Source organism: Epinephelus moara, chromosome 23 (assembly GCF_006386435.1).
Source record: "Epinephelus moara isolate mb chromosome 23, YSFRI_EMoa_1.0, whole genome shotgun sequence".
NCBI lineage: Eukaryota > Metazoa > Chordata > Actinopteri > Perciformes > Serranidae > Epinephelus > Epinephelus moara.
The window spans coordinates 3,430,883-3,447,083 of record NC_065528.1 but is presented as its reverse complement, the minus strand read 5'-3'; the positions used below and the strand labels follow the sequence as shown (position 1 = coordinate 3,447,083).

The 16,201-nt window shown below is 41.6% G+C and overlaps 2 protein-coding genes across 2 annotated transcripts in view; one reads left to right on the top strand and one right to left on the bottom strand.

Moving 5' to 3' along the window:
• scube1 (signal peptide, CUB domain, EGF-like 1) overlaps window positions 1-16,201 on the bottom strand; it is a 647,001-nt gene that overhangs the window by 198,514 nt on the left and 432,286 nt on the right. The window lies entirely within an intron of this gene.
• The window catches only part of efcab6 (EF-hand calcium binding domain 6), a 95,464-nt gene that overhangs the window by 40,655 nt on the left and 38,608 nt on the right, over window positions 1-16,201 (top strand). The window contains exons 5-11 of the mRNA XM_050036042.1: window positions 1,412-1,548; window positions 5,471-5,589; window positions 9,450-9,583; window positions 9,977-10,125; window positions 10,288-10,389; window positions 11,938-12,025; window positions 15,698-15,943. Coding sequence (XP_049891999.1) covers window positions 1,412-1,548; window positions 5,471-5,589; window positions 9,450-9,583; window positions 9,977-10,125; window positions 10,288-10,389; window positions 11,938-12,025; window positions 15,698-15,943 — 975 coding nt within the window. The remainder of the gene's footprint in view (window positions 1-1,411; window positions 1,549-5,470; window positions 5,590-9,449; window positions 9,584-9,976; window positions 10,126-10,287; window positions 10,390-11,937; window positions 12,026-15,697; window positions 15,944-16,201) is intronic.

Sequence of the window (16,201 nt, the reverse complement as noted above, 5' to 3'; positions counted from 1 at the left end):
TTTTTAGAAGAGGAGCTAAAAAGAGCCACTTTTTCCTCTGAATTTGTGCCCTTATGTCATGTAAACCATAATAAATTCTGAATTAACTTCTCATGTGGTAATTTTCAGACAAGGTTATGTATATATTTTAAAAAAAATTTAACCTGCAAGTTGCACCTTAATGTTATCGGACTGAATGGATTAAATTCTGATATGAAACGAGTCATTTCACAGGGGTTGTGACGCTCAAAAATATTTATCCACTAATTTACAGATGTTTCTTTCATAATGTAAGTCTTAAGCCGTAGGCCATCACAGGCCCTGGAATTTGCAATACCACTGTATGACCACAACAAAAATTGACTTCAAAACCCAGTGTACTTCCTGGGGGCATGGTATGAACTGGACAGCCGGTAGGATCATGGGCAGCATGGGTGTGACATTCTGACGACGTATTCTGCATACGCCCCACCGCAGGAGAATTAAAAGGTAGCTGATAGCAGTTAGCAGCTAACTCAAGTAAGAAGAACAGCGGCCATAAATGTCCACATATTGGGAAAACAATGAAGTCCGGGAGCTCCTCCTTTGAGCAGAAGATGAGATCAGCTACCATATAACAGGGATGGTAAATGATTGTTACTGTCATGTAAATGTTATTGTTTATAAAGCCCTGCTACGCGTATGTTATATGTCACACTAGAGGCTGACGCTGTTGTGTTACATGTCATGCCTGTCACACCTCTTTTGATTCTGCGATGCCGGCATGCTGTCTATAATCACACACTGGAGCGGCATGATGCCGCGGTTGTTTGGTTCTGGGTGAAACATGCAAAGGCAACATAAAGAAGGGACTTTGTAGCGGCCCTATAGTGCGATCTCTGTGTAAAATGGGCTGTTGATTTACTTTAACCTTTAATGTTAAAGTTAAATGTATATCCCAGAAATATCCTCATTGCAGCTGAAACATCTCTGCTCTGAGATTAATTTAGTTTGACTTTTGCTATCTAAGGTTTGATCTATTAGAGACTTCAGATCAGATCACCTGTAGGTATATTTCCCAATTTGCAGTTATGAAACACAAGAACACATCCATTTTGGGCTGCTGTTCTAAACCTTAAACTTCTCTGTCTGTGCTTTACTGACCCATAATCCACCTCAGTGCCCTCCCTCCTCCTTCTCCTCTCTCTATTTCATCTGTCTACTCGCCATCTTTGCATCTCCTCTTTGCTCTCTCCCACCTCATCAGTTGTCAGCACTTTGGGGAATAGACCTGGGCTTCCACAGATCAAGGCAGGCGTGTCAATAACCATGTTCACAGAGATGAAAGCTCCGGCGAGCCGAGCCTCACAAGTTGCTTGGGTTCAGGAGTTCACAGGCGCCGCTGAGGTGTAGTGTTGCTGTTGCTGTCAATCATTGTGTGTGAACCTTGCAGATCGGAGGCAACCTGAGGACTGTGATCAGAGTGTTCAGCCTGTTTGACTACAACAGCGAAGGACACATCCAGCAGCATGAGTTCCGCCGCATACTGGATAACTACTGCATCCACCTGACAGATAAGGAGTTTCAGAGGTGGGGTTCGTAGTATACATCAACAGTTTGACACAACAGATCACACATAAAATCTGTGCTGGTCCACACTCACACCACACATGAGGACTGGTTGGCAGCTTAGTAAGCCGGGATTTCTGCCAAAATTCACTTGTCCTAAAAACCATTAGGGCACTTCATTACTGGGGCTGGGTTTTGGTACTTGATATCAAAATATCAGCTGAAATAACCCATTATCAAGTAGTATCAAAATGTCACCATTCAAATTATACCTGCATTCGATCCTATTTTGTGCTGGGGGTCTGATCCTGAACCTTCCCAACTCCCTGCTGGATCAGCAAATTTTCTGTTGCAGCTGTGTCTGCAACAGCTCTCCTCCGTGTCAGTTAAACGTCTGCAAAGTTAGCATGAGCTAACACAGTGACAGCAGCTAGCATCCAACACTGAGCCATTTAAAGGTTCCAACAAACCTACACCAACTCCGAAATAGCTCAGCTCTGTCCAGAAATCCATTAATAACGATGAGTAAACAATATGAATTAGCCCTGTCATTATGTGTGTGCAAAGACAAGAGCAATGTATTTGAAGTGGTTGGCTGTTCAGTTTGCCAAGATGCCACCAAGAGAGTATGGCTATGACTATGCATCACTTCATTTACATTACGGGTATTCAATAAAGTACATTATTAGTATCAGAATCACTTTAAGGGAACTGGTGTTGGTACTGATATCTTTTAAACACTACCCAGCCCTATTCATTACTGCATCTACAACTAAGTGAGAAATGTTTCCAGCCAACAAATCAGAGTAAGTAAAGGAAGTCTGTACTGTACTTAAAAATGGTTTATTCATATTTGGGTTTTATTTTTGACCATCATTTCTATTAGTATCAGTCACGTGGTATTTAGTTAATTGCTGGGATTTGGGAAAGTGTGACAATGATTTAAAGAAGGAGTCAGTGAAATAATCAGACAGGCTGCAAACCAGCCTCCAAGTCCAAAAATGATTAAACTCTCCAGCATCCATCACAGTCTATGGACCGACATTCTGCTTTAGTATAACAAACTTTAAATCCTACAGTTGTGCGCACACATTCCAGTGCAGTGAGTAGGCTTAGGGTTCAGTACCATGCTGTCATATCTGGATCCAGTATTAAATTTGCTTATCAAAGTTGAAATGAAATCCCCTAAAAATCACGGGTTGATAGGGTTAGTATTGTGATACTAATCTTTGCCTGGCTATATGGCATATGTGCTACTTGATGAATAGTTAATTAAATGTTATGTACATTGTAGTTATGTACATTGTTGCCTGGCAACCTCATGATCATGTCAGACATGCTGGTGGTTCTCTCACCTTTGGACAGAGCCAGGCTAGCTCTTTCTCCCTGCTTCCAGTCTTTATACTAAGCTAAGCTAACTGGCTAAATATTAAGCTGTAGCCTTATATTTAATGCAGGCCTATAAACATGAGAGTGGTATTGACCTTCCAACCATTGGATCTTCTCATCTTCTGTAGCATTAGGCAGGACGGTAAGAAAGCATCTTTTCCAAAATGTTGAACTATTACTTTAATAAACATGCCCAACCCATGGAACTGCTACTGTTGCTAATTAGTTTAAAGAAATTTGGCTAGTGTAACAAATGACCAAGTATTTCCTCCACCATCTCAGAACTCATCGGTTATCGTCTGCTGACAATAAAGCCTCTAGGCGAGAAGGACAATATTTCAGGTTCATAAGTATCATGAGTAGCCAGCAGATATCTGAGCCAAGACTTCCTCTTCCATGTGCGTCATTCCTGTTAATCTCTATAAACAGATATCTGCACATGAATGCTGGTTAAAAAACAACAACAAAAAAATAATAAAGAGCTAATTCATCGTCAGATGGTAGCCAGTGAGCTCTGAGATTACATTACAGCCAATGTGCTCTGCCTCTCCACAGTGACTGTTTACCTGCTGTTCAAAAGTGATTGGTCAATACCACTCGGACTACAAACACACAACCAGCGGAAACCAGAACACTTCAGATACCAACACCTTGTCACATTGTCCCCTACAGATTCTGCATACAAATCTGTTTATAGATATTATTTATGTGTTATTTATTATTTCCTCCCTAACATCTGTGGGTTCTCATCCCAGGTCATCAAAAACTGATGGTCCTGGGTCATCAAATACTGATGCTTCAAGGTCGTCAAATACCAACACTCCCAGTACATCACATACTAATGCTTCCAGGTTGTCAAATACCAACAATTCCAGGTCGTCAAATACCGACACTCTCAGGTCATATACTGATGCTTCCCTGGTCATTGCATACTGACATTCCTTGGTCGTCAAATAGTAAGCTGCCAGGTCATCAAGAGTCCACAGTCCCAGTTTATCAAATACTCACGCTCCCAGGTCGTCACATACTATTGTTCCCAGGTTGTCAAGTACTGATACTTCCAGGTCATCACATACTAATGATTCTAGGTTGTAAATACTAACCCTCCCAGGTCTTTAAATACAGATACTTCCAGGTTGTCAAATACTGAAATTCTCAGGTCATCTATTGATGCTTCCCTGGTTGTCAATACCAATGCTCCCAGGTCGTTAAATATCAGCAGTTCCTGGTCGTCAAATACTGGTGCTTTCAGGTCGTCACATACTAATGCCTCCAGGTCGTCAGAAACCAACCAGGTTGTATACTACACTTTCTCATGCCCATTGTGTGTGATACCAATGGGGAAGGCACCCTTTGACATCTCTGTGTGATGCACAGTTGTCTCTTAGGTGAAACTCGCAACAAAGTTGTCAATCGGTCGCAGTTCGGTTTTGGCAACAAAACTACTTGGTTAGGTTTAGAAAAAAAACAGAATGTTTTGGAAGTCTGTGTTTTTGACCCAGCCACCTTCCCTTCCTTCCACCCCACATGGACTTTCTCGCTCTTTGTGCTATGTCAGTTGCCCTGAGTGTCAAGTATTTCAACTGATGAGTTTACAATGGAGTTAGTTGAAAGTCCTGTGCATCTCATAGAGACACCAAAGGCTGTCTTTGGTGTTGGTATCACATGCAGAGGGGTGTGACACAGCGTCAGTTTTTGACAGCTTGGGAATGAAAACGAGCTATGTCATATGTACTGAACAACTATCAGTGGTTCCTGAACTGTGTTTTGAATAACAATGACAAAATCATGTAAGGTTTTGTTTTGCAATATAATGCCTTAACTAATTAATTGTCCCTTTCACTACTGTTCACTGTTCTTTGTATTATATCATGTACACACACTCTCTCTTTCACACACATGCACATTTTATTCTGAGCTCCACAGCTAAATGTGTTCACTCTTGTTTAAGACAGACACATTCTGTCTTAAAAAAGTTGTACTCTATTTTTACTGTACATGCAGTAATTTATTGCACACATGCGCGTGCGCGCGCACACACACACACACACACACACACACACACACACACACACAGCTCTCATCCAACCAGCACAGGCCTGACTCTTTCCAGTATTCCCAGTGGTGGGAAGTGGTTTGTCGGCTAGGACGAGATCACTTGCACTAACTTTGTGGTCAGCCTTTGTCTCAGGATGAGCGAACGCTAATTGACTTTTAAAACTTCGGGCCCTGCAGTCAAATCCACTCCAGAAATGCTCCTCAACTTTTTTGACGTGGCTCTAGAGGATTGTGTGTGACAGGTTCATTTTCAATGGCTTTAATTGGTTTTAACGCTCAGGTCTCTCTCTCTCTCTCTCTCTCTCTCTCTCTCACTCACACACACACACACACACACACACTTATGCTGTGTTAGAATAGATAGAGCCAAGCATAAAGCTTGACCTCTTTTCTCATCTCGTCATTGACATAGATGTTCTTGACATTATAGGTCACCTGTGAAACTGTACCATTTATTTAAAATATGAACTTCCAGCATCTGCTTGCTTTTTCCCAGGCTGTGGAATCACTACAGTCCCAACAACACATCCACCATTTCCTATGAAGTGTTCCTGGACAAGCTAGGCTTTGGGGGCAGCCATTACTTAAGGATTGCGCCCATCTGCACTAAACTAGGTATGGATACAGTGGATTTCAATGTGGATTTAGAGAATGTGACTGACAGCAGCAGGGAACACAAACTGAGATGCTAACAATGAGTCTACTGCCCTGATAGCTGTAGGCCTACTAAATGCTAATTTTGTAATATCATTTACTGTCACAGCATTGTTAATGAGTGTGTCTCAAACTGCATGCCTCCACTAGTACACTTCAATGTAGAACACTATGTGCACTAGGTTCTTTACATGGTGCACTCATTTAAACAGGGTGGTGTTGTCTCAAACAGAAGTGACGTTTTTATTATCTTTGTCCGTTTATTATCTTTTCATCTTTGTCTTCTTTTTAAATGCTGAATTGCAGATTGATGGTAAAGCATTATTGCCAACATTTGACCGCTATCTGTGCTCACACATATACCAAACATACGCCACAAAATCAGTGCTTTCTATATTGTGCTGTCATAGCTAGGAACAAGTTAGCAGGCTAGCGATTGCTAATGTTAGCATTATTTTTCACGGTACCAAATCATTATAGACCCGACAAACATTACTGACGACTTCTATTCGACAGCAGTATTAGTACTTAGTGCAAAAAACATGTAAACTAACAGGCTCCTTGTTGTCCCCAGTCACCATGTCAAAAGTTGAGAAGTTTGCTACGTCACAAAGTTGGCGAACATTGAGGGTGAGAAGTGTCCATCATTCCACACCACTGGACCATTTTGAATGTGGCAGTAGTACACTGCATTTTCCCGTACTATGCAGTGTGAACACCTGGCGCACTTGTGCACTCAAAATATTAAGTGCCTAGTGCAGAAGTACAGTATGTGATTTGAGTCACACTGAAAGTCTTACAGCTAACTACTTATGGACCACATGGAAAATAACAGCATGGGGACAGCTTCTCCAGAAGAACTTGGTCCACTTAAATAACTGACACAACAGTTAGGCAACAAAACACTGACAACAAATATAATCACTCACTCTTGAGAAGTGGGACAAAATCTACTTCTTTGGGTGTTTGATTTTTTTGCTCCTCAAGTAAAGTAAACATTGTGTTTTGGTAAGGCGCCTATTCAAACTTTAGAGTGCATAGTTTAGTATAGGGTTTAAAGTTTAGAGTGTACAGGAGCTAAAGCAATTTGATGGAATTATATGATGTTCATTCTCATGCTCAGTTATGTCTCATAAGTTGTTGCAGCCATTTTTGTATTGATACCCTTTGTTACACAGATTTGATGCAAAATGTAAGTACTTTTGATCACTGGAGAATTGATAAAAATGGTCAATAATCCCTCCAAAATTTGATGATGTCACTACAATAAAATGGCTCCTATGGGGACTAACATGATCACACATGAATGAAATTAGGCTCATTGAATCCACAAGAGTCTGACAGCTTTCCAGTTGGCTCCACTTTGTGCATTCCAGTTTAGGGATCCCAGTATGCAGAAAGTTTCAAATAGACTAGGCAAAAATAACACATTTGTATTGTATAAGGAAAAAATGCATGTTTATTGCCAAAACTGCATGAAATTTGCATAAAGTGGGCGTGTCTGTATAGGGGAGAGTTGTGGGTACCCATAGAACCCACTTTCATTCAAATATCTGTAAGTGAGGGGTTGAGGGATCACAAAATGGCCATACCAGTTTTTAGTTTGGAGTGTTATTCTACCTTCTTCCTGACAAGCTAGCATAAAATGGTTGGTACCAATGGATTCCTTAGGCCTTCTAGATTTATATGACACCAGCATATTCTTGCTAGCTTTACGGAGCCCACTACAGCCTCCAAAAGAATGTCGACCTGGAATGTTTCCAGAGTGGATGAGATTTAAAAGTTGCTAATGCTAGAGGCAGTGTGCACAGTGTTATGTAGTTCTCTATCTACAAAATATTAAAAGATATGTGGTTTATTTACCATTAATTAAATATGTAACTCATCCAAATATACATAAGTAAATTAATGTGAAATAAATCTCATCTTACACTGATAGTAACATGCTCACAGTAATGATGCTAATGCATCTTTAGCAAATATTGTTTAAAATGGTCGCTGTATTATTTTAGCATGTTAAAGGATAACTTCGGTATTTTTCAACCTGGGCCCTATTTCCCCATGTGTATGCGTGCGTGTGAATCATAGGTACAACTCGTTTTAAAATTGGTTCGGTATTGAGGGAGGCGGATGCAGCCGGCAGCTGCGAAACAAGCTAAAACAGTAACGGGGGCAAATGCGTTCCGTATAAGTTTGCGCATTAAAAGTGCTTTTTTTCGCCACTGACCGGTTCAGATCGCCAGTGCTATCTTTGTAAATAGCACACTAAGCGTTTCCCTTACCTCTGGGCTGTGTGACGCCATCTCACGAGAGCTTTGCTTGTTGCCGGAAGAAAACAGAGGAGCCATGCTGAGCGCCGCTCAGAGTGGCACTGGTTGTCCCGGAGTACAGTTGAGAGTTTTACTGCATCGATTGAAAACAATGGTTCGTGTTTGTGCTTATCCGAATTGCAAGAACAGGATGTCGCGCAACACCCCGTACAGCTTTCATAGGCTGCCTTTGTCGGACGGCGAGATGCTGAAGTTGTGGCTAGTTGTGCTACAAATGGATGCTAACACTCCTGTCCAGACACTGCGCCTTGCAGACCATCGGGTCTGCAGTGCTCACTTCTCCCAAGATGACTACTGCCAGCCGAAGAAGAGAAGACATCCAATCCCGAAACACCTCTTCCTCAAGAAAATGGCTGCCCCACGAGTAGAGAGAGCTACAGACACAGTGGAGCAAAGCTCTCGTGAGATGACGTCAAACAGCCCAGAGGTAAGGGAAACGCTTAGTATGCTAGTTACAGAGATAGCACTGGCGATCTGAACCGGTCAGTGGTGAATAAAAGCACTTTTAATGCGCAAACTTATACGGGACGCATTTGTCCCCGTTACCGTTTTAGCTCGTTTCGCGGCTCCCGGTTGCATCCGCCTCCCTCAATACTGAACCAATTTCAAAACGAGTTGTACCTATGAATCATACGCACACATACACATGGGGAAATAGGGCCCAGGTTGAAAAATACCGAAGTTATCTTTAAGTCCTGGTCAGACATAAGATTCTCGAAGAGATGAGTTGAAACAGGCAACAACTTACAATGCACCATTCTACAACATTCTAAAAACACACCGATGCACCTAGATGAGACAGTGTATTATCTCCATGCAACAACTCTCTGTATGTCCCCTCTGTTTGCAGCTTGTCAGGCTTATTTTGTGGCTGAATATAATTTGTAGCTTCATAAAATATGAATAAGGATTGTGATAGTGAGATGCTGGCTACAGTTGCAGTTGTAGTAGTGATGAAACGGCGATAAACAGAAACAAAAAGAGAATCAGATAGACTACATTCATAACAAATACACCACAATGATATTAAAAACCAGCACCTATTAATCAGTCAGTGAGAATGTGTGCGTGGGGGGAGGCCTAAGCAACCCGCCGTCTAACACCGGCACACCATGAGGACGCAAATAGAGAGTTTGGCTGGGACAGAACACGTGCCACAGCAAGCGAACATGCTGTCTGCGGTCATTTTGACTTGACCATCGGACTTCACTACAAGCCGATTGGCTGTTGAAACAAGTGACTTGCTTTAGGTTCTAAAACCAGCTGCTGCCGATTTGACCAGCAGAGCTGCAGGTGACACAATCAGCCGGCTTGAGTTGAGCTTAGACGGCCAGTTCACACAGCTGCAACTTTCCTCTGCAATGTTTTTGCCTTTAATGGATAGGACAACAGTGTGAACCTGGGCCACTGCAGCAGGGACAGCTCCTTTGTACATGGGGCACCTGCTCTAAACACCAAGCCACCAATGCCCCTAAAGATTGTGTTTTACAGAAATGTCCAGCCGAGGGACAACTCCACCTGAGAAAGTCAAACAGAGGAAGCAGAAACCGGAATCTGTCTCCAGTCTGTGTGATGCCCCATCAGTCCTGCAACACAGGAAGCTGCAGACTCTCTTCTACGACAAGGTATAGACTTGTGTGTTTTATTGCTCCTGTTTGCGTGTCACCATCTGGCCCTCTCCTTTGCATTATCCTCTTTGAGGATGGACGGCTAAATTGGCTCTAAGTGGCACGTCAGGATGCAAACGGCAGAGGGAACACTTCTAATTAAAATGTTTGCCCAGAAAAATCAGCTCCTGAGTTAGTGTGTTAATCACGGCTAATTTGCGGGATAGGCGGCAGAGTCGGGGATGGCTCTTCTCTTGCATCCTAGAGCCGCGCTGGGATGTTCTCCATGGCAACCGAAACTGGAGATGACTCACTTCCTGTCTTTATTGATGAGAGAGAAATAAAACAAAGAGAGAGGTCTGTCTGTAAAATATGAATGTTTGTACATCAGTGTGTTCTTCTACCTATCAGATGTGCATGAACTCTACCCCGGTGTGGCAAGCACTGCAGGCCTTTGACACCACCCGCTCTGGCCTGGTAGAACAGGATATCCTCAGGGCCATTCTCAGCAGCTTTATATTTCCCATGAACCCTCATTCTTTCCAGAAGCTTACCAGCTGGTAGGGAAAGCAATATTTAATTTATTTGTGTTTTCCCTGTTTCTACCAACCTACCCTTCCCCAACCTCCCTACCCTTTACTCTTTAAATCTTAAAATCCAGCTATCATCTATTCTGTTTAATACATTTTTCATGCATGTGTATGGATTTTGTGTGTTTGTAGTTACGGTGTAGGAGCAATGGGGCGAGTGAGGTGGAAACACTTCATGGGCCACTTCATGAGCCCAGTCAAAAAAGAGGGTGACACAAATCTTAACACCATCAGGTCAGTTTGAAATATTTTTTGCCCTGTTCACACATGGAAGCTCCATGTGTTGTTAGGTCATCACATGTTGACCACACTTCTATTTTCTTTTGTGTTGAGTCTGCTGTGATATAAAACTGAACTTCGCTGCAGAACAGACAGACAATATTGTGTGCATCTTCCAGCCATCTGCGCCTCCGTATTTTTCTTTTTGTCTTCTGACTGTCTGTTCATAGCAGAATTGCACACACAAATACTGCCTTTCTTTCAATTTTAATTTCAGTTTTATTTATAAAGCCCAATATCACAATTCAAAATTGGCCTCAGAGGGCTTTGCAGCATACGACATCCCTCTGTCCTTAGACCCTCACAGCAGATATGGAAAAACTATGGTATAAATGGTATAAACCTCAGGAAGAGCAACTGAGGAGGGATCATGTCATGCGTACGGAGCAACATAATAAATGTACAGTGATCCATATGACAAAATGATACATTGAGAGAGAGAGAGAGAGAGACAGAGAGAGAACGTATTCTGTTGTCCCAAACCAGAGATGGTCTCTAACGTAACCTAACCATTTTAGAACAATACTTTAAAATGTTAGGAAAACCCAAAATGTGATCTTTCAAAAAACAAAAAAACAAAACAAAAATAAAAACAAACAAACAGATGTCTTGAAAACAAATACAGTTTTCCTCCGAATAGCACCCTAATTAAACACATCAAAAAAATATGCTTACCTTGGCCTGATCAAATCTGCATTAGGCTTTAAGCTTTAAGTTCACTGCACAAACATCAACACTTGTGGCCCGAGATGAACTGGTTGATTCAAAATAAAAGCACCACTGGTTCCGCTTTGACTTTTTAAATCATAGCCTACCAATACTTAATTTAATTTGTTATAATGGTATTTTGTTCAACTTTATTATATGACAGTAGCTACTTTATTTAACTTCACTGTAACTGTAGTTCATTCGATAGTTTTGTATTTTAATAGTCTACAGTAGGTTAGAAGAGATATAAATTTAATAAATATAAAGATAAATAAATATATATAAATATTGGGATATATATCATGTATCACACAACATAGCCTAAAAATATAGTATAGTAATAGTAATATCGCCCAGCCCTACTCTCACTCTTACCTTACCTGTGACTTCTCCACAGTCCAATGCAGAATTGTACAAGATGATTGTAATTCCAAGGGATATTGGAAAGTACATAATCCTTTTTACAATGACCATGCTATGTTATTGTTTGTCTTTTGGATTTTGATTTACCAACAATTTTGAAGCTCTTTAATGTTCAACTGGTTGAGAGAAATAAATAAACCTGCACTTTTTTTTAGAAAATGTGCACAGTCTCTGAACACATCACACAATGCAACCATCTATCTTAATAACAGCTCCCGCTGAAACAAGGATACAATTTTCTAATACTTGATATGATGACGAGTTGAAACAATGGTTACTGGTTAGAGACAGGTGGAATTGTAAGGACAAAAGATAAGAAATTTACGGCCATTAATATCCATTCTGATATGTTGTCTTCTTTCCTTTTCTCAGGGCGTCAGAGCACCCTGTCCAAGAAAATATCTTGGATCTCCAGGACACTTATTCTCATCTGAAAGAGATCTTCCACCTGCTGGACATGGTAGTAAATAACTGTTTAAAATAGTAGAGTAATAAATGTCTAACTTGTACAAAAGACACACTGAAATGCTTTAAACCTCTCCCTTATTTGCACAGCCTTGCAAAAACTGTAGTAATAGACAAGACAGAAGTGATTTTGAATGTGATCCGACAGGACACAAGGGAGTAATTTCAGCAGATTGCTAAGAGACAAAGGCACATGCTCAGGTGTACGCTTTAAATATAAATGCCAGACAGCTTTACAGATGAGCCAATCATCATCCGCAGCTTTTTGATGGCCATAAACATGATTAGATGATTGCATATGGCCACTGGTTAGCCACTCAGTCACTAGCCATATGTTCGTCTGACAGCCATCCCCTTCAACACGCCTCCGCATCCAGTTCTGCCTCTTTAATTTCAAATCAGTCTTCTTCAGCTGGATGAAACTTTGGAGTTTGACTAAACTTTGGGGAAAGGGGGGTTGAATTTCCATTAATTCACAGTTATGTTTGATGTTGCTGCCGCCACTCACAAAACAACAGTCGGCTTCCAAGTTGGAGGAAGTGTGTGTGTATATGTGTATGCGTGCGTGTGTGTGTACGTGTGTGAAGCCTCTCCCAGATATGAATCACACATATCTATCTGCCAAAATCTCCTCCTTTTAATGGCATGGGAGGGAAAAAAATCCATCCATCAACTGTTTTAATAATCTATTCAGCGGGTGGGAGATCAAACAAGAGTGTCCTCACACCGCCAGCCAATAATGAGGTTTTTCACTCAGGCACGTTCTAAGCCAACTATGGTTTTTAGACTATCTCTTGGGAAGCATTCATGAGCTCCGAAGACTTGCTATGATTCACATTGTTTGTGTATGATTCACATTGTAACATACACATCAGATGGACACACTATTGTGCCAGGCCATAATTAGTACCATCATAATACACTGCCTTGTCATATAGGCATTTAAATATTGTGTATCATCACAAGAAGTGAACACAACATCAACATAATGTAACCCAATATAACAGCCCTTCAATATAGGCATTATAGTTTGTATTGTTGTATTGGACTTTATCTCTTAACTCTTATTTATGACATTCTCCCAGAGATCATTAGCTGTTAACATATGTATATATAAGCAAACTGACATATCAAGACAGTTTTTATGCCTTTGTGCTGTTCTTGTGAACGAGATATCTCAAGAATGCCTGGAGGGAGTTTCTTGAAATTTGGCAAAAGGTCCACTTGGACTAAATGATTAACTGATTAGATATTGGTGGTCAAAGGTCAAGGTCACTGTGACATTGTCTGTGTCATTCTTGTGAACCTGACATCTCAGAAGGAGGGAATTTCTTCAAATACTGCACAAACATCCACTTGGACTTGAGAATGAACTGAATTTGGGAGTTGAATGTCAAAGGTCAAGGTCATATGAATGGAGGGGTGTGTAGTATAACTATACTTTCAAATGTTTTTGTGGCATCTTGGCACACTGAACTACCAATTCTGTGAAATATACCTTGCTCAGCCTCACCACCACAGACTACTGCTGGAGTGTGAACTGATCAGTTGTGAGATGCCACTGGCCACACACACGGTAACAGGGCTAACTGTCGGCAGCACACGGCTAACATTAAGGTTAACTGCGCGTTCACACCAAAAGCTACCAGAGCTGCAAAATAGCTGAATTTGCTCTAGCAGCGCCGCTGGTAAAATATTTGGGGCAGCGAAAGCAGCTGAAGTCGCTCATGACCTCAAATTCTGAACGTTCGATTATGCTTCTCAATTTAAAGGAGCCGCAAAGCAGGTTACTGGCTGGAGCACAGAAATATGACTTTGTGCAATATCATCGGCTGGTGCGGGAGCTGCGGCTGGATGGGGAGAGGTTCCAGCGCTACTTCAGGCTGAACATATCAGTTTGACAGCTTGCTGCTTGTTTTGAAGTAGGAACGAATGTGTGGTAGGAACTAAAAGTTTCTGAGGATGTTCTCTGGGTTCAACACAAGCGATGGACATCTACTTTTCGATCGGTGCCTGGTCATTTGCAGCTCAAACGCGTCTTAGCTAATTTGCATAAAGTTAACCAGTCTTCAACTTTCATTTGCAGCTCAATTCGTGTGCCTTACTGTTAATGTCCTGTATTGTACCTTACTTGTCTTCTGTTTTTTGTTGTTTTTGTAATACTTAAAGTATATATAAAAAATCCAATAAAAAAAAACGCAGGCATCATTTGTCTGGAGGGGTATTAATGGTGGTGGACACTTCTAGCTGTGGTCCCACTGCCCTGACCACACTGCCCGTGATTAAACCTTTCCCTGCTTTAATGTCTAACACGTCCCTGTGAAACTAGGGAACTGCCCATTAGTTCGACAGCTGTTGTGCTGTTGGTCGAAGACCAGAGGTCATGTTTTTTTACACAGTGGAAAGAGTTTTAGTACGACTGCTTGCAGCAATAGTGTTCTTGTCTTTTTTTTTCATTCTGACAAAATCAAAGTAGTGAATATTTTCTAGGGCTGTAACCAAAGAAAATCTTGGTTGACTAAAGCCGTACATAATCTTCAACTAATCGATTAGTCGTGGGGGAAAAAAAATCTGCATGGTATTTTTACTTCTGCGGTGGTGTGTCTGTGTCACTCTGCAGTTACACCTCCAAAACACTAGTCGGCGGTGGAGTACTGTGTTAAGTGCTCTAAAGTTTAGTTCAAATCAACGTTTATTTATAAAGTCGATTCAAAACACATATTAAATATGGCTTAATAGAGACAATTTCAAACACAAGTACGCAAATTGGCTTCTCTATAAATCGCAGAACTGACAGACAAACACTTGTCTTTATCTGGACACATTTCCCCCACCAATGTAACATGCTAACGTTATTAGCACAAGTCTATGGCATTTTACATTGTATAAACTAGCCTAGCGTCTAGCGATCTTCTCCTCTTCTCATATAAAGCCAGAGACAACAGCAACATTTAACAAAGGTAACGGCACACAGTTTGGCTCCATTACAACTCACAGGGTTCACCGACAAAACAACTGTCTTATACTAAACACATTTTCCAAGCAAATACAACATGCTAACATTATTAGCGCCAGCCTATGGCATTTTACATGGTATACATTAGCCTAGCAACTAGCGATCTTTCCCTCTTCTCATATAAAGTCAGGGACAACAGCAGCATTTGACAAATGTAACGGCACACAATTTGGCTCCATTGCATCTCACAAGATTCACCGATAAAACAACTTTCACACTAAACATGTTTTCCAAACAAAATACAACATACTAACATTATTAGCGCCAGCCTATGGCATTTGGGAACTGCCCATTGGTTCGACAGCCCATTGGTTCGACATCCCATTGTTCCGACCATATTAAACTCATTGCTCCAAAGTCCGTTCCGAAATCATCATGATGCCCTGTGGTTAAGGTCTGGTTAGGTTTAGGCACAAAACCCACTTGGTTAGGGTCAGGAAAAGATCATGGTGTGGGTTAAAATGAAAAAGAAAGCGTGAGCCTGCTCCGCCTCAAGCCGGTCGTGGCGCACCATACGCCCGCCGCAAGCCGTTCAGCACCGCGGACAGTCGGACTAATGGGATGTCGAACCAATGGGCTGTCGAACCAATGACATGGACCCGTGAAACTATACAACTTAAAGAAAAACGCTCACATGGCTTTTCTCTCCAGAGGGAAGTAGGTTGGATCACTAGAGCAGACCTGCGACATTTGCTGGAGAGACCAGGTGGGACCCGGCCGAGAGCTCGACGGTCACAGATCACAGAGCTGCTCAATGAACTGGACCCAGAACACACCGGGGTCATCCAGCTGGCCAACCTGAAGAGACTCAACCCCAGCAGCACCAACACAGAACCACAACCCTCCATTGCTACCACTGCTGAGCCCCTGGATGGCCCTGAGGAAACCGCTGTAAGAGTGTTTACCATATGTGTGTATGCGCACACTCTAATTCCATGTAAGGTGAAAAATGTGTACTATGTTTTTGATTTTTTTTTCCTGAGGACGAGCAAAAAGCACCAGATGAGAGGCAGACCACACAATGTGCTGATAAACTGTCTGTGGCATCTGCTTCATGGACAACAGTGAGTGTGTTAACAGCATACTGTGATCAAATATCACCCATATCACACATAGCACACACCATGAGATCAAACAGAGAGAATAAAGAAGATG